Consider the following 24,585-nt stretch of genomic DNA (forward strand, 5'->3'; position numbering starts at 1 on the left):
TTTTGTATCTTGAATCAATTCATTTTCATTTATATATAAATAAACATTTATGAAGAGTTACCACTAAAAAAAAAAAAGGGGGGGGGGGGGGGGCAAAGAGAAACACATGTAAAAAAAAATCAGATCCACGCCCTGTCGAGTGTAAGTCGACTGCGCGCATGTGATCAGTGCCAAACCCAAATTCAGCGCCCAGGGCGCAGTGCTCCAGCACACCCACCCCTCCTCCAGTATATTTATGTAAATGTTGAATGTTATGTTAAGCAAATTTGTTGAATGTTATGTTAAGCTATTCGTTATTTATGTTAATGTATTTATTTATTCACGTATCTATTATTAATTTAAATTTCTAAGTTAACCGTGTTCTTCAACAAAATCCGGCGTCCGGATATTTGCCAAATTGCGGAATCCATTTTTGCACGAGCCCCCCATACATCGAATACTTATATTGGAGCTCTAATAGGGTAGGAAAGGGATTTGTTCAATTTTTTTATTTTGGTTTCATCGGATTTGGCAAGATTCCCGATTTAAATTCAAAGTTGAATAGCCGTTGCAGCATACAACGCTACCTAGCGGCGTATTTGGTAATTACTACATTATACCATATAATGTATGTTAATAAATTGTAAGGAAATAACGATGATCTGTGAGTAAGTTAAATACAGGGGAGAATCACCGGGATCATGGAATAAATTAGTCGTCAACTACAATTTAAGAGCGATGGGCGAATCCATCCGTGTAGGCCCATTGCAGAAAGGGCGGGTAAGTCGTGGCCATAAACATCAGGCCCGTCAGCTGTTTCGTTTGTTTTGTGTGTGCATGTAGGTCTTTATGTAGTGTTGTGTAGGTCGAGTTTTTTTTTGAGTCTGTACCGTTCACGGGCATGGTTTAAGTTACCCACCTCTGGGAATACTGAGCTAGCCGAGGTTGCCCACTGCGAAACACTGGACGTGTTACAACTAAATTCGCCTCTGTCCCAGAAAAAGAATTAATTCTTGCTTCAAATAAAATACCGACAGATAATAATGTCTGAGACAATTAAGGAAATCGCTGAGCTGCATTTAAATTGTTTGTTGCATAAATTCAATTGTGTACACAGCTTCTCGTGAAGGGGTTGGCGGAATTGCGTAGATTTGCGAGTTGTGATTCGTTCATAAATTGCAATGCATTTCACAATCCTCTGTGCGTCTGGGCATTATTAAGTGGCTTAAGTCAACTGAGATGAGATTTCAGTTTTGGCATTACTTACGCATTAACTTTACCGCTAGACACGAACGCAAAGCAAAACAAATTCAAATATAAAACGGCTGATTTTAATATTTCTTGGTTTATATATTCACGTTTTTTTTTTAATACATTTTTGTTTCCATTTACAAAATTAATAAACTTTTAACCTGTATCCCATCATTTTATTTCGTATAGGTGTATGACATTTCCGTGTTTTATGTTGTTATTGTTGTTGTTGGGAGTTGTATAAATTGACTTCGGAAAGGAGATTACAATAAAAGATTAAATAACAGTGTGTATACCATGCCTATAACTAATAAAGGTTATAAGAAAATGAGCTAATACTTTTCTCTTATTGTTCAAAAAGAAAACCAAAAACAAAAAATAAAGAAACTACGCAAACAAAACTATTCACGTACATAAGAAGATATTTATAGAGTAATAATTCGAGATTTGAGATTTCCAAATATTTGCACCAGATTGCAAAAGGGCCGTGTCTTGCAATTTACTGTTTCGCTTTCGCTCTATCTTTCTCTTTTTTTTTTGTTTTTTTTTTTTTAATGAGTAGCGAATTGAGTAAGAGATTAGAACGATGAACACGGCAAAGTTAATTTTGTATCATTATGGAGCATACACCGTTTTTAAGATTAACTGAGAATGCAGTTGACGAAAATCACTTCAATTCATACATACTAAATAGGATAAATCCGAAGAGAGTATAGATTGGAATGTTTAGTGTAGCATGAGTATTAGCCAGCGTCTTGGCACCGGCAGTTAAGGCCATTTGCTGAAAGTTGCGGCACAGAGTCTCGTTTCTGATAAAGTTGAACATTGACTCTATGAGATTTGCCGGTGTTATTTCCGAGCAGTGCTCCAAATGACGAACAACACAGTTTTCCAACGTTTTAATATCACTGCACTGCTTCTGGCCCACGACTAGTTTGGGTATTGTTTTGATCTGATTGCTGTCGTGCATATCTGCATCATTGAAATACGTAGAAAAGGTGCTGTTTAGGCACTGCTGGATATTGTCCTTTTGTGACTCAAGGCACTCGAATCCCTGCTCGGCGATAAATAGAGCGATTTGGTCCCCATCCTTGTGGCACACAAAGTTCAGCAAACTCTGCACAATACGTGTCATAACATCATGGCTCTCCTGCTCTTCCTTGTCCAGGCATGGCAACAATTTATTCGAGAATGTTTCAAAGCAATTGGTGGCATTCGAGCGCTGCTTGCAATACTTATTGAACACCACATCCAACTCACCAAGAGGACGTGCGGTCTGAATTTCTTGTTTCATTGTCGTGTAATTGACAATATTGTTGATGCATTCGCTGAGTTTAAAGAAGCCGGACTCAATATTATTGTAGGCCTGGTCACCAAGCTCTTCGCCGGATACTTCTATGCATTTCCTGCGGAATACTTCTTTCACTTGGTTGTAGCTAATATTGGATTTTAACAAATCATCGGTAAATTGATTTTGCAGATCGAGATTGTCCAAATTTAATTGCGCCTGCGCTTCAAATATTCCGCAAACAATTAAGATTGACCAGATGCAGGAAATGGCTGGCAGCTTCATCCTGTTATATGATTTATTGTAATTGAGCTTCCTCAAAAACTATGTATTTCAAACAAAATTCTTGGCTTATATCGATTCGACTAGCATTACCACCGACACCCCTTAAAATATAACGTATTGGTTTTAATTAGCTGTTAATAACCAGTGAATTAATATTTAATATCTACCTGTACTTTGAAATCCGACCTGCACGTATGGATTCTTATTGGACGACGTACGGGTTCTTATTAGACAATTAATTAGTCATTGTGTTTATGTTCATCATACCCAACCATGCTTATGGCCACTTATCGTATATCGGACAAGGTGGAATAGAACAGATTCTCTTTATCATGTGTCGATGGATAAGGACCAGTGCTGCCAGTTTAGCCGCGTCCCGGCAGACCAATAAGCGGCTTGAAAAATATTTATTTATGTATCATTGCCATCTCAACCACAAAGAAATTTATATTTAAAATGTTGAGTGTTTTCTACCCATTGAATATAAATATATATATTTTTATATCTCGCCTGTTTTCTGATGATGCTATCGATTACTAGCAGTCGACAGTTGCTAAAGACCGTTCATATGAACTATTGCGGATTTTGTTTATTACTTAAAAATAATTTAATTTCATTTATAACAGAAATTGTATATAACTTGATTTTGTATTTTTCCAGCATAAAAGTTCCTTTCATACTGAAAATTTATTAATATATTTCGAGAATTTGAGCAACTAGTTAAACTATTTTGAACGTTCGATAAGTATTACGAATCGATTTCACGTACGTGCGACAGTGTAAAAATATCATCACAAGAACAAAGTAAAAGCGGGAAGTTCTGCTGTGTTTTAAAGCTTGTGCTAGTTTTATTGTACTTTTTTTCCTCTCATAAAATGTGTGATACTCCGAATCTAATTGACTTAACAGGTTGGGATGAGCCTGTTAATGGTAAAGCAAATATTGATAATACACACTCGGACCCTGTTCTCATCGAATCGAAACAATTCAAGGGGCCTTATGATCCTTTCGATTCGATGGAAAAAGAAGCCTGCATCAAGGTTAGTTCTTACACACATACATACAACACTGCAATGTGTTCACTTTGAAGAAACAGCGGTTTTACACATATGTACATAACATTTATTTAACAGGGCTTACATATTACAAATACAGTACATAATTGTGGAACCAGAGCTAACAATGATTCTCAATGTGCTGATCAAGACTTAAGCCATGAAACGCCAACCGTTGCCTTGGAGCTTGAACAAAAAAATGACAATGGATTCAAAACCTCCACAGTCGGCAGCAATGAATCGCGTCAGCGAAGCCTTCAACAGCTGGCCAAGCTGAATGCGACAAGGCTATCAAGTGTGAATACGCCATCGCACAATCCATCGACACGGGTTTTCTCCTTTTTTGAGAATTCGATTCTGGCCGAAAATCTGCAAATGATTGCGGCAGAATCGCCAATCAAGCTCATAGAAGATGAGACCAGTCCAATTCCTCTAGCTAATACCGCTGTTACCGCTCTAAGTGACGGTACATGCTCCAACATGGAGTTCGAAACACGCTTAAAGATGCTGCGTATCGCTATATTGGAATCTCCTTCCAAAACCGAATCACATGCAACTCCGAACACAGAACAGGAGCTAATCAGAACCACAACAGCAACACCAACACCAATAAATGTACCTAGTCCAACACCGGCGCCAACAGATGCAATGGCCGATGTTGGAAAACTCTTGCAGGACATGAAATCTTTGATTTGTGAGCATGTTGACATATCCAAAAGGGAGCAGTGCAATGTGCTCTTTGAATCGCTCAGTGCTGCTATTTACGGCAGTGCATTACCATCAGCAGCAGGATTTGGCAGCCAGAAAACTAAGGAGTCACCGAGCATCTACAAACGGCAAGGCACATTCGACTTGGATCTTGAGAGACAGGTAGGTCCTTGCTGCATACAAATATCAATTAAATGCGAACTACTAACCCCACTTTCTTCGTAGAAAAAGAATGACGATTTGGAAGATTGTGTGCAGGGATCGAGCCGAAATGTGCAGGACATTCCAGATGTAATGACTTGTTCATCGGCCACATATATTGCCGAGTCGCATGATAAACCCGCAAGTCCGATTAGTGACACTGGATGTCCAAAAGCATCGCCAGTTGTAAAGCAAAAAAAAACAGATTCCTATGTGAAGGAAGTAGTTGACGAAAATTTGACTAGTCAAATAAACGAAATTCTGGAGCGGCACAATTTGACAAGGGTGCAGCATTACGCTTCGGACCATAACGAGACGGAATCTGGCGGTGGCGGGGCAACCGTAATATTGGTTGTAAATTCAGCGGCGGCAAACCAATTGCCTAGTGGCATAGTGTATCCAAAATCAGCTAAAGTAGTACCTACAGCTAATCAGGATAACCTATTGCGCCGACGTTCTTCTTCGCTATCAATTCATGACAAGACTACGCAGGATCGACCAAAAATACAGTCGAAGCAATCATCTGTCGACAACACCACAAACACAAATATTCAAACAGCGCCACTTAAGGAGCTATCAAACGTCGGTGACAAATTGAATGTAATGACATCCGTCAGGCAACGCCGCTATTCCTTCTCCGTTGGTTCGATAGCTGGTAAAATGAATGCGACAGCTGCAGCCGCTGCTCCTGCACAGAGCCGCGCCCTTCTTAGTGGCCGCAACAAAAGCTGCGCGATGAGCGGATCCAACGTAAAATGTGTTGCACCCACTAAAGCAAATATACCCGTTAAGCGCGTTGTGCCAATGATAAAGACATCGTTATGCCCCGAAGAGCTCAACTCTTTGAATACAACAACGCCACGCTGCAATAATGGCCAGGAGACGCCCATAGCGGCTAGAGCCAATGCAACAGGTGGCAAAATATTTTACACCAGCACACCCATGCCACAAGTACGCACGATGACGCGCAGATCCTTAAGACCAGTAAGCAACTATTCCAGCGCTTACTCGAAGAACGCTGCACAATAAACTCTAAAGCCAGCCCCAATATGTGATCGTTTCCAGTTCTATAAATTGAACTTTTGACTGGAAGTAAAATAGAAGTCTAAATATCAGAATCCGTCATGCCGGGACACCCTTGCCTGGAGTTATTTTATAAAATTCATTTTGGTTTCTCCTCATTGATTTTCCTTAACTAAATTTTAATTTTGTATTGAATGTATTTAAATTAAATCAATTTCCGACCTATAATCGTATAAGCCAAATTAAGTTAAATAAGATCAAATGAAATGCTTGTATTTTCTTTTCTTCTTGTAAATCACAATTAGTAATTGTTAGTTCTGAATAAATTAGCATTTAATTTCATGTAATTTCATGTGACTTGTTTGATTTGATTTACTTGTCATTGAGCTTGTTCTTCAAAATGCTGAGATGAGTCAGACAGTTGTCGCGATAAGTCCGACGTTCGACTAGTTTGTCCAGTGGCACCATATCGTTCAGCTGCTTGGCAATCTCGACAGCAGTGGGTCCCTCCATTTTGGGAGTGTCGCCCATTGTCACGCTGACGGCATGGATCGTTTTCGAGTAGCGCTCAAAATAGTTGGCCATTCCTTCGGCGTTCAGATGCGCCGTCTCCAGTGGGCCCAGGAAGGCATAACGCATGCCCAGACCATCGCTCATGACGCTGTCAATATCCCGGACATTGAGTATGCCGGATTCAACCAGACGCCACGTCTCATTCAAGATGGCATATTGAATGCGATTTAGGGCAAAGCCTTCAATCTCACGCGACAGCGTGACGGGCTTCTGGCCAATTTCATCCATTAGGTCGCGAGTCCTTTGGACAACCTCTGGCTTGGTCCATGGCGCTGGCACAATCTCCACCAGCGGCACATAGTAGGGCGGATTGACGGGATGCGAGACAACAGTCTAGAAAAATTGCCAGAGAATATAAATCAATCAAGGTGCTCAGCACAAGATTAGCACTCGGACATGCGTAGATAACATGTACAGCTGTGGATTTTCCATATATCATTCTTAACGACCCAACTCACGTTGTGTTTGTGCTTCAAGTTGGCAGTGAACAGCGACGGTAGAAATGTGCTTGTGGAACTGGACAATATTGTGTTGCTATCAACCACATCGTCGAGCTTCTTGAACAGCTCTTGTTTCCACTCCAACTTCTCGGGTATACACTCCTGTATAAAGAAAGCGCCTTTGGCCAGCTCCTTGATGTCGTTGGTGCCCGAAATACAACTAAATTGATCCTTTGCAGTCAATTTGCCACGCAGCAGACCCTTCGTCTCCAGATTCAGCAATTCCTTTTGCGTCGCAGTCAGTGCGCCCTGCACCTGCTCGGGCAGGATGTCATAGAGCGTCACCTGATAGCCAACCGAGGCGAACAGCATGGACCACGAGCGTCCGATGAGCCCACTGCAAATATGTGCATTATTCAGCATACATATGCATATACCACATCATAAATCTCACCTGCCAACGATGCCTATTTTATCACTTTTCTTTAAATCGGCCATTATTATTATTATTGATTTCTTTCGCTACTTCGAGTTGATTTGATTTGACTGCTAGAGAATACAGACGACCACATTGAGCGGAGAACTTGATGCGTTTGAGCACTGAATTGCTTAGCGCAACCGGTTTAATACTACCACCAGTACTTAATATAAGCGATAACAACAAAAGGTGAACGCGACCTACATGTGTACACAATTTGTGATGCGTGTGGTTGGTTGGGTGTCGCTGATTCCAGCACCAGATAATAATGGCAGCCGACAAAACGAACACCAGCAGCACAATTCAACTAGTTGTTATGCCTGCTAAAAACAATATGCCCGCTGGAAAAGTGGAGAAGACTGCAAAACACTCGTGTATTCTATATACATATACAAATATACATATATATTTATACATACACATACAATGTGTGCAATACATATAATAAATCAGCAACTATTTAAGCTTTTTGAATGGTTGTTTCTCAAACCGGTTAAGTGAGGAGGCCTTTAAAATCGTTGACACTGAAATTCTATGCACATATTCAATTATTATATTTTTTAGCAAATTTGCCAGCGGGTATGTTTTCAATAGGTCGCGTCAAAATGCCCTTAATTTGACTTTAAACATTTATTCTTCTTTACAATGTTTACCAACCAAGTAGTAGTAGTATCTATTTATTGTGCTGCACGCCACGCACAACAAATTCTTGAGTACAGTCAGAGATAAATGTGAGTGTTTGAATTGTCGAATGGAACTATTTGAAGATAAACAAACACATTTTCCACGCACCAACGCATATTTGCTTATATTTATTTACATACACATGTATGTGTATTTATATAGAGATTTGGACTACAGTTGATGGGGCTCACCTTTTTGCATTAGAAATACACTTGTTGAACAATCGACGAACTGCATTCAAATCATTTTCTCTGTTTCTGTTTTGGGCACTGGTTATAATCAAATGGGGGTTGGCAATTGTAGAAAGTAAAGTTCTCCTCAATTTAGACTCTGCTGAAAAGTGCAACTGATCAACTCAAACAAGGCATTCTGCTGTTTGCGTATTTGACGAGTCACTCACAGCACGTCAACAGTTCAGCGATTTGCTCTCCTTACAAAAGTCATTAAAAACAGAAAACCAAAGCTATAGTATTGTATAATAATAACTATAATATGGTATATAAATGTTGCGCAATGGCACAAAACCTGTGATAAGATATGCAAAATAAATCCATTTACTTGTCCCCCACCAAGGCAATCCTATGAAAATTAATTTTCACATGCTCATGGTCCATAAAAATTCAGAAACGTGGTCCAAAACTACCTAAACATGACTCCTGGCCTGGCTAATGAAATTCAATGTCGTTAATGTACGCTCCGTCGTCACATCTCGATCCAATTGAAAACCAAGATGCCGAGAAGAAACAACGGGAAGTCGCCAAATGCCAGATGAACTAATATCTAACAACTTTGGGGAGTAGTTGAGCGTTCTTGAAATTCCATATCTTTAGAAAGGTACTTTTACAAAGAGTGATTTGCGAGCGTCATATTGTAGACCATTTTGATACTTGCAGAAGACTGGGTGTTATAATTATTTTGTCACTAAGCTTGTTGCGACTTAAATGCAAATTGCTTGTTAAGGGACACTTCATGAAGAAAATACACTTTAAACATTCGAGAAAGAATTCATACATATATATATTTTTGACTATTGTCATATTTTCCAATAGCTTTACTATCATTATGAGCGCAGCTGTATGTTGTCAGTCGATTGCATTTGCTTGTGACATTGAAAAAGCGTATCACAGGACTTGGGCGACCTTAAGTACTTCCTATTTGTCGTAGGAGCTAACTCTTTTGGTTTTGGTAACTTAGGCCCACCGGCAATTGTCAAGTCAATATATAGGTCTGTAAAGTTGAATATATATATTTATGTTGAAAAGTTGACTCTTATATAGATGATTTCATACATACGATATCCATAGAAAGGCCATGCTTGATATATATACATATATATATATATATATAATTTATTTTGTTCAGCTGTTTCTTTTGTTGGGGATGAATTATATAAAATGTGTATAACTAGTGGGTTTCCTTATGCTTAAAGCGCCATTTTGCGACCCTCGATAGATATTTCGACGGCGCGACGACTTTCTTTCGAGCGTTTCGAGTCTAAAAATCGTTTCATATGTTTTTCATAACGGTTGGGCTTACGCTTGGAGGCCTACAAGAAAAAAAAAAACAGAAGAATATTATTAAGAAACACAATTATTTGGGTGCTTTTCATAATAGCGGCGACATACCGTTGTCACTTCGCCTTCAACTGTTGATTTTGGGCGAATAACGTAATCTTTGTTGGAAGGCATTGGTACACGAGCACGGGCCACCCAGCCAGGATCACCGGGACGTAGTGGTTTATCATCACTTGAGAAAGTGTGATTTAGCGTTTGTGGATTACTGGATGCAGCGGGCTCGGGATCTGGGCTCTTCTGGCGATTGCGAGACATTTGCGCTAAATCACGCTCCTGCCGTTCCTCCTTGCTCATTGCAGAGAAATCACAGCTTAAATTAAATATGGGACGAGCCCATTCCGATATCAAGCGACCCGCACGATCGCGATTTGTCTTTGTCTCTTGTGGATGCTTGTACAAATACATGACAGCTTTGCCAATGCCCGATTGCTTCAAATATGATTTATCAATGGTTGGAAACTAAAAGGGGGACCGGGAGGAAGAGTTTGTTATTTACATTTGTCATTATGCCATTGAAATGGGTTAATATATTTACATCGGATAACAATCGCAAAATGCTCTCTCGTATTTGCAGACACGGGAGGCTTTTATTTGGCAATGGTGCTAACCAATCTGTAAGTACGTTGAGTATATTGTGCTCCAAGAATGCCAGCTGAAGATCCTTCTTTATCAGCTGTGACATCACTTGTTTGAGCATTGAAATTTTCTTTGTTGCTGGCCTGCCGGCCAAATTCAGCTGTCGATCGTCGTCCGATGCATTTTTCATATTTATAATCAATTGATCGATAAGATCGTCATTATCATTTATCAGATCGATATCTCTCTTGCGTCTTCGCACGCGTTTCTCTTCCTTTTTACGCATCAGCATTGCATCAAAATCGGAAACAAAGTTGCTGTTCCTAAATAACTCAATATGTTAATACAAATATTCAGGCACACACAGTTTTTATTCTATATAGTTACTCTGGTTCATTTGAAATGGGTGTGTTTTCATCATCTGAACTTTCCACCAATTTATCCTGGGCACTTTTCGCATCCTCATCGTTTGGCTTTTCCCCATCGTCCTCATCCTCATTATCTGTATCTGTGATTTTGGGTCGTTTTCTTTGTATTTTTGGTGCGTCATCTAAATAATAAACATTAATTAATACAGATTTAATCGATATAAGAAAGTCCAGCACATGCCGATTGCCGCAAAATGTACCTTCAGAGTCACTATCTATTATTCGTTTGCGATCCAGTGCATCTTGTGAAGTGTTATTCTCGGCAATACTCTTGGAACGCGAACGCTTGTCGCGGGAGGCGTCGTTGTGTTTCTCGTCGTCGGAATCCTTTCTGTTTTTACTCAGACTTTGTGTGGAGGCAGCACTGTTGGATCGACTGCGCGTGGCCCTGGAGCCAGCGCGGGAGGCCTTAGAGCCAGCGCGTGAGGCCCTTGATCCAGTGCGTGAGCGCCTCGATCCACTACGTGATCGTCTTGATCCACTACGTGATCGTCTTGATCCACTACGTGATCTCCTTGATCCACTGCGCGAGCGTCTTGAGCCACTGCGTGAGCGTCCTCCAGATCCACTTCGTGACCGCCTGGAACCAGATCCGCTGCGTGAGCGTCTGGATCCAGATCGACTACGTGAACGTCTGGATCCACTACGGGAACGCCTAGATCCGGATCCACTGCGAGAGCGTCTAGATCCGGATCCACTGCGGGAGCGTCTAGATCCGGATCCACTGCGGGAGCGTCTCGAGCCACTACGGGAACGTCCTCCCGATCCGCTACGTGAGCGCCTAGAACCGGTACCACTGCGCGAGCGTCTGGAACCGCTACGGGATCGTCTTGAGCCACTACGTGAGCGCGAGCGTCCGCCAGATCCACTCCGTGACCGTCTCGATCCACTGCGCGAACGTGAACCACTGTGAGCAGATCCACTACGCGAGCGTCTAGATCCTGAACCACTGCGCGAGCGATGCGAACCACTTCGAGAACGCTGACCAGAGCCGCTACGAGATCGCCGGGATCCGGACTGACTACGGGAACGTCGTGAGCTGTCAATTACACTACGACTACGGCTGCGACTAGGCGACTTTCGGTTTGCGCTGGCTGAACGGCTTCTTGTGCTTCGAGCAGGCGAGTCAGATGTCGCTTGGACTGCCTCGGAGGTAGGAGGCAAGGCAGACGGTTCCTCCACGGTGCTAGTTGAATCAACCTCATTATCTTGAAGACTTTTCGTTTCAGTGTCCAAGGTCGGAGTCGCGTCTAGAATCTTTCCATCTTCCGGTTCCTTATTGCACGCATCACCTAAAAGATAAAATGTGAGCGCAAAGCACGCTAAAATAGAGAATTGCTCCCTTTTTTTGTGTAATACCTTTTTCAGCGTCCATTTCCATATTTAATGCCGCTATTAAATTCGGCCCATGCGTAATTTGTAGTTTGGTTCAGTTATTATTTTACACGTTCGCTTATGGCCAACAATATTGCTATGTATACTTAAGATTTGTCAAATAAATTTCGAGCACACATTTGTATGTATGTAAATATGCCTGTGCGAAGCGATTAACTCGCCATATCACACAGCTAACGAACGAATGGAAAATGGAACATAAAATTTTCGATACATTTGGAATTTACACATGTGATCGGAACCATGTGCCATAGTTCCATTTTTCAAGCAGAACTAGTTCTTGCTCATAATTTTTGTCTCCATTTATATTTTAAAAATATCTACATATTTTTAATTCTGAAAAATTCAACAATCCTATTTGAATGAAACCGAATAAATATATCTTTGTCGTTAAGTCGTCTAATATTTTGCTATCGATTTTTCAGACGTTGTAGCTTACCAAAAATTATTGGACACACTGCCTGATTCCAGGGGTACAATAAAACAATGTTTTCGATTTTTTTTTAGTATTTTATTGCTAACAATTTTAATATTTGAGTATAGTTTTAAGCCCCGTAATTCCATGTTATCTGAAATCATGCTGATTTACAAGCATTAAAGATTCAATTAAACTAATTTAAAACGTTGCCGAAAGAAACAAGAACCCCAATTCACACAGACCGTCTCGGCAATATCCCACTCGAATTAAAGAGTTTATGAATATTGCGTCATATGCGCAAAAATATGCTGCGAGATCCTATGCAAATATGGAGCGGTTAATTCTTGCTTTACGCCAACGCTGTAGTTCAGCGGCGAACGAGCAAATTTATGCTCAAGGACGCCGCTGCTATCCTCATCCACCTCCCATGGAACATGATCCGCCATTTACATCTGAATGCTGTTGTATACGTCCAATGCGTCGATTCGGCCTTAGGCCGTCACTGCCTCCTCCTCCTCCACCACCACCACCACCACCACCACCACCGCCTCCTCCTCCTCCACCGCCACCACTCCAACCAGACCAATGGCGAGAGTTACCGCGGTTATTATTTCCATTGCTAAAGGGCGCAAATAGCGTTTGGAAGCTGAAAGCAACGCATGTGATGACTACACCAAACACAATAATATGGTCTAAAAGGGTTAATATCCGAGCACTTACAATTGCAATATTAGGTGCCAGAGGCCGACGAATATTTGGACAACTCGCTGCAAGTCCCAAGGTCGCTTCTCCCAGACGCGACCATCTGAAATAACCAACGATAAATGGGTGTCAACAGTATGTTCCAAGGCAAGCAGCAATGAGACATCTGTTGTCTTGTACTTACTACGGTCAATGTAAACCATTATGGGTCTCTAACATACATAAATTTTGTTGGTTGTTTGTTTATACTGCTACTTTATATATTATTAAAACGATTCGCAAGTTGGGTGCCAGTGACGTGTCTCTAGACTAAAGCCATGCACGATTGGAGATTTTTAGATATCGATATTTTTTAAGAAACAAGGGTATGCCCTTGTGCAAGTAACAACGCTACAGAAGCACCAAAAGCAATTGAGTAATTCAGCTTATGAGCCTACTAGTAGAAAACATAACGAAGCAATTGAAACACATTTAAATGTATAAATTTATATGAGTGTTGGCATCATGAGTTTCAAGCTTCTATGTAACTGGAATATCGCTAGTGACAAGTGTATGTTGTCATAGTGCGATGAGTCGATATTGTCTTATCGATAGTCCATTAGTGTCACAGTTTCAGTCAAGTGGAAAGAAATACAAGTTGCAATTTAGCCATAACAAAACGGCTAAGACGCTGTCGCTGGCGTCTGTGGCTGCACACTTATCGCAGCGATATCATAGTGTATGCACATCTACACATAGATAACAACAATCAACAACAGGAAAGCAACCATCGTGCATCGTGGAGCTGACACAGACCACAACTACGGTCAGCTGCTACCTGAGACCGAGGTGAGTTCGAGCGCAGCGCAATTTCTATCCCCCCTCAACCCCAACAACGACCCCACCCACCTCCACCAAACTACTAATGCGTATCTCTAACCAAGTTTGCAGCCTGTGCACATCACTGACTAACAACAAACAACGTCGTCATCTGCGTTCTAAACATCTTCAGAGCCGCCGCTATCCAAAATATTTAAATTTGTTTTAGGAACTGCATTATCGTCGACATCACCTCCCACGCAGTTCGTTCTGTTTTTTGTTTTCTAATGACACATAAATAGCTTAACCATTAGTTTCCTTTACGTTTCGATTTCATTTCGATTGCCGGCATTTCACTCGCGCATCAATCTGCATATGTCTAATAAATATTTGCTTAATGCAACGGGTTTCCATTTGGACATTATTCGAAGACACATATTCAAAATGGCTAATGTAATCGTAATAATGGCGGGTGTAATCAAGTTGTGCAAACATTTATTTAAAGAAGACATCTCAGATCAAGTCAAGTTTGCTATATGCTATATGCACATAATAAAAACCCATTAAAATTTCAAAACGATTCCAACAATAAGCAGCGGATATTATTTAAGGGTATTTTTCTAGTCAGGCAGTCAGCCACGACTCGAGCTCTTTTTCTTCTTGTGTGCACTTGGCTTTTGTCAACAAATCATTTACACTTCAACTTGACCTTTGCGGTTGGTATTCCGCATAATATGTACATATGTGTATGTATGTACATACATATTTATATATGCATATATATATATATATATATATATATTTATATACATATATATATATACATGAATATGTGCACATTTATTTGGGCTCCATATCTGTATCGGTTACAGCTCGTTGCACGCTACCGCTGCCGTTTTGGCAGTCAACTCTTGTTGTTGTTCTAGCAGCTGCTCTGCGTAGAGCATTGGCTGAATTTGGTCAGTAGTCAGTCGGCAAACAACGCTCGCGTACGCATTTTTCTAGCTCGATTCGTTTTGTTCTATTGTTTTTCTTTATTTGTTGTTTTTTTTGTGCTTTTTTCTCCGTTTCGTTTTATTAGCTGACATCATTTGGCCGCTGGTCAGTCTCTCGGTGTGCGTGTGTGTGTGTGCAAGTTAAATATATTTGCTTATCACAGCTACTGCTAACAATCGGTCTTGCTATTCTTGCTCTTTGCTCTCTCTCCCTCTCTCTCATTCTTTGGCCGTCAGTCAGTCAGTCTACCGTTATGCCTGACACATCCCCAAAAGCTGCCGTTGCACAAATGATCGAGCGCTTAGCGTGAACTGGAATCGAGTGTGTGCCTGTAGTAACGAGTATAATACTCGATAATTTAAAGCTGCCACCTGGCAGCTGGCTGGCTCTCCTCTTCAACTTGCATTTCCTGTCGCTATCTCCCTGTGCCTGTGCCCTGCCTCAGCAATGTATTCAGCGGGTAAATAGATGACATACGCTCATACGTTTAAACATAGCAAATATGAATTTATACATCCATCAGCAAATAATAGAAACAAACATGATCAATAAGCTCTCGCACATTTTCCATCCCCATCCCCATACCCATCCCCATTCTCATTCCAACTCAATCACATTCACAAATTCCACAGTTGTTTGATTTCTTGTATTTTTAGACTATTTGCTTATTTCGTGTAACTGTTTCTCTGCGCCTCTGTGTGTGTCTGTTTGCTGTTGAGTGCTTCATATTTGTTTTACTTTGGAGCTTCAAGATCACACACAAAGGCGTACCCTGCTTTTTTTTGCAAAGGGGACTGAATTGTTCGTTTTAGCTTTTGTGCAATTCTTAACATAGAAGATTCTTAACATTATACCCAGGGGAATCCCTTTAATTTTGAGAGGCAGGCCAATTAAAAGGTATATATGACGTATGGGAACAAATTCATTACGAATTCGGAATTTTAAGTTGAACGATAAGAGCTATTATTATTAGAACAAACAAACATATAGATGTGGGTCTAAATTGTATTTTTGTTTTCATACATTTTAATCTACACCACGTTTCATGCATTATTATCAAAGTATTTTAAAATGTCAAAGGTTTTTCTTTATTAAGAAACTTATCTGAGGTTAAGTCTTCGTTTTGTAGGGTACGCTCTGCATTATTATTTTGTTTTATTTATTACATATCAGCACATTCACGTAGTGCTTTATTGTTATAAACACAAATGACAGCACGTTGGTCAATTTGCACTGTTTTGGGCCGGAAATGGATGATCATCCATTTGGGTTAGCGAGCTTAATGTGCCCCCATATCATGCCCATTACTTACTGCCAATTACATAATTGACCACACTTCAATGACATGCTCCCTCTTTCAACAGTTAGCCAGGCAGTCGGTATCAGTAGCCGCCGACCTCGACTCACTGATAACTTCGTAGCTTAGCTTACCAATTATAAATTGCACTGTGGGTCAAAACTCAACAGTTGTAAATTTACATATTATATGTAATTAATATAACTGAAACCAAATAATTGGTTAAACTTGTTTGAAAATACACTTAAATTCTTTTATTTTTTTGTTTATTAAGTTAATTCGTTTCTTTTCGAAAAGCATGAGTTCATTACGACGACTATATGCAAAACACCCTGTAAATCGAACAATATACACTCCGCGAAATTCGATTCAAGGCACTCATGTTTATGGTGCGAAATTCGATTAAATGCCGTCACTTTCTAGCCTTCGGAAAAGGAGATAGGGCGTTGTTGTGTATCTTTGAATGGGATAATAAAGAATACATATTTATTTAATATTATATACGTAAAAATAGATTAGTTGCACACAAAAATTTGGAATGTGAAAGGAAAAAACATGATAACTCGAGGACGTAACTAAGATCCTGGCTTACAAGGATACTGCATTGAGCAACAGGCAAATATCAATTAAAATCGATCGGATCAAATATCGATTTAATATCGATCGGCATCAGAAATTGATAACATGTTAAAATTAAAAGAAAACTGCAACAAACAATGCTAAAAATCCAACATAAAATAATTGTCATACAGGCAAAAATCTGCGATCTTAGGGGCTGGGCTAGATATTTGGTTTAAGGTTACAAATATCAACGAAAGTATCGTCAAAGCCAGTATTAACGAAGGCGCGCCGCATAGCCATATTAAGTGTTGCAAAAGAACACATGTCCTGGACCCAGGTGTGGCAAAATGTGATATTTTCCGATGAGATAAAATTTAATTTCGATGGTTTAAGCGGTTTAAATTATTACTGGCGCGTTTTAAAGAAATCTGAGAGAGCCTGATTTGTAAAATTGCAAAATTTCGTATCAACTTTGAGGGTTATATAAACCTGTTGGACGAAGTTTTGGTGAACTTTATGTATCATCAACCAGACCCAAATGCCTTATTTCAGCAGGATAATGCGCCAATACATGTGTTGCGGGCCTGTCGCTTCGTAATAAGGACTTTAAGCCTTTAGAGTGGGCAGCAAGATCACCCGGCCTGAATCCCATAGAGAACATATGGGGACAACTGTTCGTCGAGTCGAGGAATGATCCAAAATCCCGCTATCTGAGTTCTAAAGAGTTGCTGAATCGATGTCAAATCGATTTTTTTTAGTTATAAACAAATTTCGATGCTGGACACATTATTAATTTGTTGTATTTATGTCATTTCTACATATTAAATTAATGTCAATCGAATTTCACATCTTAAACTCGATTAAAAAAAAAATTACTAAAAAAAAAATTATGTTAATGTAACGAATTTAATTATTTTTAAAAGCAGCCAACTTAATGGCTTAAAATTGTATTTTTCAATTTTATAATGAAAAAATCATGTGTCTTTAATCGAATTTCGCAAAGTGTATATGGCGGAATAACTTTAGAAACTGAATTAGTCAAGATTGGTTTATTTTATCAAGCCCTATCAATTTTTTTTATTTTGGTTTTATCACTGGATTCGATTAGCGTTCGTTCTCGTGCACAATGTTCGCCATATCATAGCTTATCATATCATCCTCTGCAATTAATTGGCTTTGATTTATATATTCAAATAGACATACTATATATGTCTATATATGTACATATGAATGTGTGTATGTTTGTATATTTGTATGATGCACTTTGGTTTGAGCAGGTGACTAATTCGTAATACTGTTTGCAGTGCGCACCCACGACTACGATTATCCCGAATCGGAAATGGATGAGCGCGAGAGTCTTTACTTTGATACCATCTCGCTGGCCGATTCTGAGGCGGCAGCGGTGGCGGCAGCGCATCGCAAATCGCTATCACAGTCACGCAACACCATTTACCATTCGGCAGTGGATCTGGACGGCGATGAGACGCGCAACAGTTTACGATTGGGGAGTGGTGGCGGCGGCGGCATGTCTGCCGAGCATATGAGACTGGCCTGGCAGCCGGGCTATCGCCAGTCAACGGCGCTGGAGCATTTGAATGGTGGCGGCGGAGATTATACGGATGCCGCCATTGCGGCTCAGATGCTCGCCCTGCACAATGGACGAACACATTTGCCCACCGGCATTGGCGTCGCTGGCATTGGCGCGGGTAGCGGCGGTGTTGGTGGCTACACCAGTTACGGCGGCTCTGGCGATGATGAGGTCTCTAGACGTCTATTAAGGCAAAGTAGCACAGTTTCGAATAAAGATAAGAAATTGCCAATTACATACTCCCAGTGGAAATTGAGGGTAAACAACCAAAAACACAACAACAACAAAGTATCAACTTATCTACCGAACAACAACGATAAACAAGAAGCACCCACGCATTTATTTCAAGCAATGCAATACGAATTTTCAATAAGCAAAACAAAAAATAATATCATTTCAAGCAACTTTATGGCACTTTTCGCACTTTTTCTTCTTCTTTCTGTATGCTGCAACCATCTCTGTCTTTCACACACTGCACACGCACAGTCTGTCTCCTTTGTTTTCATACGCACGAGATCATGCATTCCAAAACTCACTCACTTCAGTCTCTCTCTCTCTCTCTCTCTCTCTCTCTCTCCCTCTGTCTCTCTCTCTCTCTCTCTGTCTCATTTGTCTATTCGCCGGTTGCGCTCATGGAATCCGTTCGGCTTTAACTGCACCAACTCGGTGTGGTGTGCACTTGCCTAAAAACACATACAAACTGAATGACTGCATTTGGCTTTCAGGTTTTCTGAAGAACATAACACGCACACGCCTCTTTTATTTTTGTTGTTTACTTGTCGCCTACTTGTCTCACTGTATTCTTTCTCTTTTTCTCTCTTTTTTCAATAGTTTGCTTGCGGGAATGGGTAATGGCAATTTTTTTTAGCATACATATGTACATACATATAGCGTAGAATATAAATATGTACATATAACTAGTCTCCAGATACATATGTGTGTTCATACCAAGACGATTCTGAAATTCGAAAATTGCATTCCTCAATTTAATATATATATATATATATATATATATATTTACATATGTATATATCTATATATGCACCTTTATTGAGGATTACATATATCAGATTCTAAAGTTTTCAACAGTGCCTGTTTGAAAACTGCGTTTTGATCATGATTTATGAAATTGGAAGTCGGTTACACGATTTATCGTCGTAATTCATGTACAAATTATTAATTATACCCTCAAAAAGTGCATAACTTTACCAAAAAAAAAAGAACGAAGAAAAAAATCTGATTGATTTTCAATGCAGAAGTCACTTTGGTCAGGGCTTATACTCTAGATTAAGACTGCTTATAAAAATGGTGCACTTGTCTTTTCCGGACTTACGGTCAAAAATCATGCGAAATACATATGTTGAATTGCAAATGTGCCACAGTCTCGGGATGTCACGGATGTGGCACTGACACACACCTTACACCTGCTTAGCACACACGATCCTCGATATTTGTCCACGTTTTTTTTTGTTTTTTTTTGTTTTTTTTTTGGCTTATATGTACAGATATGTACACATACATGCATACATGCATGCATACATACATATGTACCGTTGTAAATAGACGATTTGAAGGAAATTCGACGTGAGCGTGTTTAACCAATGTTTGTTTCGAATACTCTTTGCCGCAGACGTATCGCCGCTTCAACGATGGCAAACGGAGCGTGGACTTTGTGCTGGCGTACAAGGGCGAGGACGTGGACAAGACAGCGAGGCGCACGAAGTTCGAGGATAATCTGAGGCGTGAGGGTCTCGAGCTGGAATACTATAAGGAGCAATGGGTGCACTTTATCAAGCTGCATGCGCCAGTCGAGGTGCTGCATCGGTATGCGGAAATATTAAAGATCAAGATGCCGCTAAAGGAGATACCTGGACAGAAGGACATAACTATTGATATGGAGCGTGATCTCAACACATGCTTCAGTCGCCTTTGTCGCACCCTCTTCAGCTCCGTGCAACCGGATACTGTTAAGTTTCCAATACGCCAGCCGCGTATTCACATGGAATTCGCGTGTAAATATCTGGAACTGTATGACAAGGAGCATCCCAATTATTTTGATGCCAGCACACGCTACTCGATCATCAATTTTATAATTGAGCGGCAGCATTTTGAGCGGGGCGAGGAGAAGTCCGAAAATCTGGGCTTCGAGAAGCTCGTCGAGGATGGCGTCTACCTGTGCGCCTATGCCCTGCACGAAGTGAGCTAACAAGCTAATCATTTAACTAATCGTCTGATGTATATATATATCATAGTAACTAACGTGTTGCCAATTGGCCAATGGGTTTTCAGAAAGACGAACGCGATAACCTGCTAATGGGCTGGGCCAACATTGGCAAATTTAAGAAGTAATTTATAGCTTCATAGTTTTTGTGCCCTGTTCTCAATCAGAGATCTTATTGATTCTTATTGTTTGACAGCCTGCAGCCGCTGGATCATGTCAAGGACTACTTTGGGCCCAAGGTGGCGTTGTACTTTGCCTGGCTGGGCTTCTATACGCAAATGCTAATACCTGTCAGCATATTGGGCATACTGTTCTTTCTTTACGGATTTGTCACGTGGAACTCGGATCCGATTAGCCAGGATATTTGCAATGGAAACGATACGATCATGTGTCCGCAGTGCGATAAGGGCTGCATGTTTTGGCGTCTCAGCGAGACGTGCACCTCGTCTAGGTTCAACTATTTGATAGACAATGAAATGACCTTGGTGTTTGCGTTTATAATGGCCATTTGGGCTGTTACCTATTTGGAGCTGTGGAAACGCTATTCGGCTGGACTTGTTCATCGTTGGGGCCTCACTGGTTTTAATCAGCATGTGGAGCATCCGCGACCACAATATCTGGCCAAGGTTGCCAGCTCCAAAAAGTTGAATGCCGAAACGGAGGACGCAAGGAGCAGCTTTGATCCGTATGTGCCATTCTGGAGCATCAAGTTTTTCCCGAACTTCACGAGCTATAGCATCATGGTGTTGTTTGTAAGTTGTCCTCCCCCCTCTATCTCTCATCCCTTGTTTCATAGTTTATTCATTCCATTTATAAACTGATCGCTTCACATTTAGATCTGCATATCAGTGATCGCCGTCTCGGCGATTATCATTTATCGCATGGCACAGCGGGCCTCACACAGCATATTGGGAAACGAGAACTCAATGACGTACAAAATTATGGTGTTGCCAATAACAGCGGGATTCCTCGATTTAATTGTTATCTCCATACTGGATCTGGTGTATAGCAGTCTGGCGGTTAAGCTAACTAATTACGAATATTGCCGCACCCAGACGGAATACGACGAGAGCCTGACCATTAAGAACTATGTGTTCCAGTTTGTCAACTATTATTCGTCACTATTCTATATTGCGTTTCTCAAGGGCAAATTCGTCGGTTATCCTTCCAAGTACAATCGCATATTAAGCTTCCGTCAGGAGGAGTGCAATCCGGGTGGCTGCCTCATGGAGCTCTGCGTGCAGCTAGTCATCATTATGGTTGGCAAGCAGGCGGTGAATGCAATTGTTGAGATGCTAATACCCTATCTGAGGCGTACAGCCAGAGAGTGTAATCAACGTCACGGCTGGTTCAAGCTGCACAGCGACGAGATTGTGGTGCCCTCGACCAATCAGTTCACCGAAGACTTTAATTTACAGTCCACCGATAATAATTCACTATACGCCGAATATCTGGAAATGGGTATATATGCCTGACTCAATAATTATTCAACATTCAAAACAAAAACATTCCCTCTCTTCTTCTGCACAGTGGTGCAATATGGTTTCATAACGTTATTTAGCTTGGCATTTCCACTGGCGCCGCTGCTGGGGCTGATTAATAATGTTATGGAAGTGCGTCTCGATGCCATCAAAATGCTACGCTTCTTTCGACGTCCCGTGGGAATGCGTGCCCGAAATATTGGCGTCTGGCAAGGCATTATGACTGTCGTTACGCACATTGCGGTTGCTTCAAGCGTGAGTGCTTGCTATTTAAAATCTAAATCCAAATCGAAATATGACTGTATATCTGTAGGCATATGAAATTAATATTTTGATTTGATTGCAGGCCATGATAATTGCATTTAGCACAAACTTTATACCGAAACTAGTGTACAAGCATACCCATGATGATCCAGAGCTGAATAATTATCTAAACTTTACGCTGGCCACCTTTTATACCAAGGATTATACGACACAAACGCTTCTAGATGTCAGCGCCCAGGAGAATATCACACAGTGTCATTACACCGAGTTCCGCAATGCTCCCTGGCTCGATCAACCCTATAAACGACCAATGATTTATTGGAAGATCTTGACGGGCCGACTAGCTTTCATAGTAATCTATCAAGTGAGCGTGCTGAGTATTCTATTTTTGTTTTACCTACCAGTCACATATTTGTTGTTTTTTTGTTGTAGAATATCATAGCCCTGGTGCAGGGCATTATACGTTGGGCTGTGCCCGATGTCTCTGCCCGTCTGCTCAAGCGCATCAAGCGCGAGAATTTCTTGCTGCGCGAGCACATCATCGAATTTGAGAAAAGGAAGGCACACGAACTGGCGCAGACACCGACACAGATGCCACCGACGATGAGTGCAGGATTCCCTAAAAAGGAACCGGACGAGTCACTGCGACAGCGTCTCAATGGCAACGATGCGGCAACCACTGCTGGCGACAATGCCACCACATATGTCTAAGACTATTACTAACTCGTGTTCTAATGTTCGCGTGTTCTTCAATTTCAACTCCTACTCAAATTCAAACCCCCATGTCCATGTTCTTTGCCAGTTGAAATCAAGTGCATTTTAGTTGTAAGACTCGATCGTTGAATTTGTTCAGGACAAGAGAATTATTTACATTTGAAATAATACATAGCTTACATATATACTTTTGTATATTAAGGGCATCATTTATTCGTTGTGCTCTCAATAGTTGTTATATGTGTGTTGTCGTCTTGTACTGTACTTAAGAATTGAAAACAATGTTTACTATTCTTTTTCCTATTTGTTTGCGAACTGCATGTCAAATGCTCAAAAGAACAACAACAACAAAATGCATTATTTTTGGCGGAGGAACAGCAACTGCTTCAAGAGCACGACGCCAGTCCTCCCCGAAATATAGATATATGTATATTTATATATATAGTATTTGTAAAAACTGCTGTTAGAAATCAAAAATGAATTTGCCAAATTGTAAAGTGTTCGTAAAAATTGCGACTGATGCAACAGACACTCGAAATTAGTTACAACAAAATAATGTTGATGTCCATGTGTGTGCGAGTGTGTGTGCCATATACTTACATGCATAAGTAAATGGAAAAGAAATGAATATATATATATACATATGTATGTCAGGGATGATATACACACACATGCATATGTGTGCATAGCATAGATCATTAGCAACACATTCGCACTTGACTGTTGTGCAAGTGCTTAACTGCTTTATATATATTATACACGTCCAAAGTGCACTGCAATTATCAAATCTAATCAAACGCGTTATTTTTGATCTAAGTAACGTAAAGAAAATCATTTGTACCTTGTCGATGCATATATGTATGTATACTTAGTACTACAGAAACCAAACCTAAATTCATTGCGTGTGCTTAGCATATGTAGATACATACATATATACAATGCATACTAACATGTAAAACTAATAAACAATCCAATGTACCTTACAATATACACAAAAATATACACACACCTGCCCACATCTATGTGTGGGCGTGTGGGTGAGTGTGTGTGTGTGTGCTATTACTCATACAACAAATGTATTGACCTTATGTGAGTTAATTCTCCTCGTTACAATCGGTTTGTATGTTTTGTATCTGTTCAATTTGCCCGGCACCAACCACTGCAGAAATGTTTTATACAACAACAAACAACAAACAAACAACAAAAACGAAATGTTATTAAAATTACGATACAAAATAGTATATTTTATTATTTTGATAATATATTTATATACAAAAGAGATGTGTTGCGATGTACAGAATGTTCTAATGTAAATTTACACATAGCATTGTTAACATTTTATAAAAGTAAACTAAATCCAATAAAAACAAAATACAAAAAATACAAAAAAAAAAAACAAACAAATTAAAAAAAATCGCGAAGATATAAATCAGAATTACTAAATTACAAAAATTGTTTGCATGCAATAAATCAATGCTAAACAAATTAATAACAAAAACTGAATATATAATGTTTTATAACGTAGATTCGATAGAATATGGTAAAGCAACAAACAGTAGAAAATATGGACTGTAAACTTGTTAAATAAGCTACGGACAAGATTGTCA

General features: G+C 40.2%; 6 protein-coding genes across 10 annotated transcripts; 2 read left to right on the top strand and 4 right to left on the bottom strand.

Moving 5' to 3' along the window:
- Positions 1 to 1,308: 1,308 nt before the first annotated feature.
- LOC6564468 (27 kDa glycoprotein) lies at positions 1,309 to 3,092 on the bottom strand. The gene is made up of 2 exons (XM_001991024.2): positions 2,971 to 3,092; positions 1,309 to 2,904 (listed from the first exon to the last, which is right to left on the bottom strand). The coding sequence occupies exon 2, from the start codon at positions 2,801 to 2,803 to the stop codon at positions 1,898 to 1,900; it is 906 nt and encodes a 301-aa protein (XP_001991060.1). The 5' UTR covers positions 2,804 to 2,904; positions 2,971 to 3,092; the 3' UTR covers positions 1,309 to 1,897.
- A 566-nt stretch (positions 3,093 to 3,658) lies between these two features.
- Positions 3,659 to 6,137, top strand: LOC6564469. Its single transcript, XM_001991025.2, has 3 exons — positions 3,659 to 3,843; positions 3,937 to 4,728; positions 4,792 to 6,137. The coding sequence occupies exons 1-3, from the start codon at positions 3,679 to 3,681 to the stop codon at positions 5,794 to 5,796; spliced, it is 1,962 nt and encodes a 653-aa protein (XP_001991061.1). The 5' UTR covers positions 3,659 to 3,678; the 3' UTR covers positions 5,797 to 6,137.
- LOC6565348 (lambda-crystallin homolog) lies at positions 6,043 to 7,319 on the bottom strand. The gene is made up of 3 exons (XM_001991026.3): positions 7,258 to 7,319; positions 6,822 to 7,200; positions 6,043 to 6,696 (listed from the first exon to the last, which is right to left on the bottom strand). Exons 1-3 carry the CDS (start codon positions 7,299 to 7,301, stop codon positions 6,163 to 6,165), a joined length of 957 nt encoding a protein of 318 aa, XP_001991062.1. The 5' UTR covers positions 7,302 to 7,319; the 3' UTR covers positions 6,043 to 6,162.
- Positions 7,320 to 8,957: 1,638 nt separating this feature from the next.
- On the bottom strand, positions 8,958 to 12,058 carry LOC6565349 (IWS1-like protein). Of its 2 annotated transcripts, none has more exons than XM_043216336.1 (7): positions 11,903 to 12,058; positions 10,744 to 11,835; positions 10,503 to 10,665; positions 10,075 to 10,438; positions 9,591 to 9,998; positions 9,259 to 9,511; positions 8,958 to 9,192 (listed from the first exon to the last, which is right to left on the bottom strand). In XM_043216336.1, exons 1-6 carry the CDS (start codon positions 11,922 to 11,924, stop codon positions 9,389 to 9,391), a joined length of 2,172 nt encoding a protein of 723 aa, XP_043072271.1. In that variant the 5' UTR covers positions 11,925 to 12,058; the 3' UTR covers positions 8,958 to 9,192; positions 9,259 to 9,388. The 2 variants fall into 2 exon arrangements, with proteins under 2 accessions (XP_043072271.1, XP_043072272.1); XM_043216337.1 differs by having other exon boundaries at positions 9,255 to 9,511.
- A 369-nt stretch (positions 12,059 to 12,427) lies between these two features.
- On the bottom strand, positions 12,428 to 13,380 carry LOC116805574 (glycine-rich selenoprotein). The gene is made up of 3 exons (XM_032738264.1): positions 13,243 to 13,380; positions 13,077 to 13,161; positions 12,428 to 13,002 (listed from the first exon to the last, which is right to left on the bottom strand). The coding sequence occupies exons 1-3, from the start codon at positions 13,259 to 13,261 to the stop codon at positions 12,771 to 12,773; spliced, it is 336 nt and encodes a 111-aa protein (XP_032594155.1). The 5' UTR covers positions 13,262 to 13,380; the 3' UTR covers positions 12,428 to 12,770.
- Positions 13,381 to 13,700: 320 nt separating this feature from the next.
- LOC6565286 (anoctamin-5) lies at positions 13,701 to 24,202 on the top strand. 4 transcript variants are annotated; one of them, XM_032738261.1, is made up of 10 exons: positions 13,701 to 13,886; positions 15,089 to 15,312; positions 18,015 to 18,556; positions 19,929 to 20,495; positions 20,588 to 20,643; positions 20,716 to 21,271; positions 21,356 to 21,980; positions 22,050 to 22,255; positions 22,347 to 22,628; positions 22,697 to 24,202. In XM_032738261.1, the coding sequence occupies exons 2-10, from the start codon at positions 15,300 to 15,302 to the stop codon at positions 22,973 to 22,975; spliced, it is 3,126 nt and encodes a 1,041-aa protein (XP_032594152.1). In that variant the 5' UTR covers positions 13,701 to 13,886; positions 15,089 to 15,299; the 3' UTR covers positions 22,976 to 24,202. The 4 variants fall into 4 exon arrangements, with proteins under 4 accessions (XP_032594152.1, XP_032594153.1, XP_032594151.1 ...); XM_032738262.1 differs by lacking the exon at positions 15,089 to 15,312; XM_032738260.1 differs by lacking the exon at positions 13,701 to 13,886 and having other exon boundaries at positions 14,909 to 15,312.
- Positions 24,203 to 24,585: the final 383 nt, after the last annotated feature.

Source organism: Drosophila grimshawi, unplaced genomic scaffold (genome assembly GCF_018153295.1).
Source record: "Drosophila grimshawi isolate 15287-2541.00 unplaced genomic scaffold, ASM1815329v1 contig_1006, whole genome shotgun sequence".
Lineage (NCBI taxonomy): Eukaryota > Metazoa > Arthropoda > Insecta > Diptera > Drosophilidae > Drosophila > Drosophila grimshawi.

What these genes read in the sequence shown, in the direction of transcription:
- LOC6564468 (XM_001991024.2), bottom strand. Translation starts at nt 2,803, where the DNA reads ATGAAGCTGCCAGCCATTTCCTGCATCTGGTCAATCTTAATTGTTTGC.
- LOC6564469 (XM_001991025.2), top strand. Translation starts at nt 3,679, where the DNA reads ATGTGTGATACTCCGAATCTAATTGACTTAACAGGTTGGGATGAGCCT. An exon ending in AAAAAGAAGCCTGCATCAAG is followed by an intron (nt 3,844 to 3,936) that starts GTTAGTTCTTAC and finishes TTTATTTAACAG; the next exon opens with GGCTTACATATTACAAATAC. An exon ending in ACTTGGATCTTGAGAGACAG is followed by an intron (nt 4,729 to 4,791) that starts GTAGGTCCTTGC and finishes CTTTCTTCGTAG; the next exon opens with AAAAAGAATGACGATTTGGA.
- LOC6565348 (XM_001991026.3), bottom strand. Translation starts at nt 7,301, where the DNA reads ATGGCCGATTTAAAGAAAAGTGATAAAATAGGCATCGTTGGCAG. An exon ending in AAAATAGGCATCGTTGGCAG is followed by an intron (nt 7,201 to 7,257) that starts GTGAGATTTATG and finishes ACATATTTGCAG; the next exon opens with TGGGCTCATCGGACGCTCGT. An exon ending in ACTTGAAGCACAAACACAAC is followed by an intron (nt 6,697 to 6,821) that starts GTGAGTTGGGTC and finishes CAATTTTTCTAG; the next exon opens with ACTGTTGTCTCGCATCCCGT.
- LOC6565349 (XM_043216336.1), bottom strand. Translation starts at nt 11,924, where the DNA reads ATGGAAATGGACGCTGAAAAAG. An exon ending in AATAGATAGTGACTCTGAAG is followed by an intron (nt 10,666 to 10,743) that starts GTACATTTTGCG and finishes TTTATTATTTAG; the next exon opens with ATGACGCACCAAAAATACAA. An exon ending in CCCATTTCAAATGAACCAGA is followed by an intron (nt 10,439 to 10,502) that starts GTAACTATATAG and finishes TGAGTTATTTAG; the next exon opens with GAACAGCAACTTTGTTTCCG.
- LOC116805574 (XM_032738264.1), bottom strand. An exon ending in TGGCACCTAATATTGCAATT is followed by an intron (nt 13,003 to 13,076) that starts GTAAGTGCTCGG and finishes CGTTGCTTTCAG; the next exon opens with CTTCCAAACGCTATTTGCGC.
- LOC6565286 (XM_032738261.1), top strand. An exon ending in GCGCCTATGCCCTGCACGAA is followed by an intron (nt 20,496 to 20,587) that starts GTGAGCTAACAA and finishes ATGGGTTTTCAG; the next exon opens with AAAGACGAACGCGATAACCT. An exon ending in CTTTCATAGTAATCTATCAA is followed by an intron (nt 22,629 to 22,696) that starts GTGAGCGTGCTG and finishes TTTTTGTTGTAG; the next exon opens with AATATCATAGCCCTGGTGCA.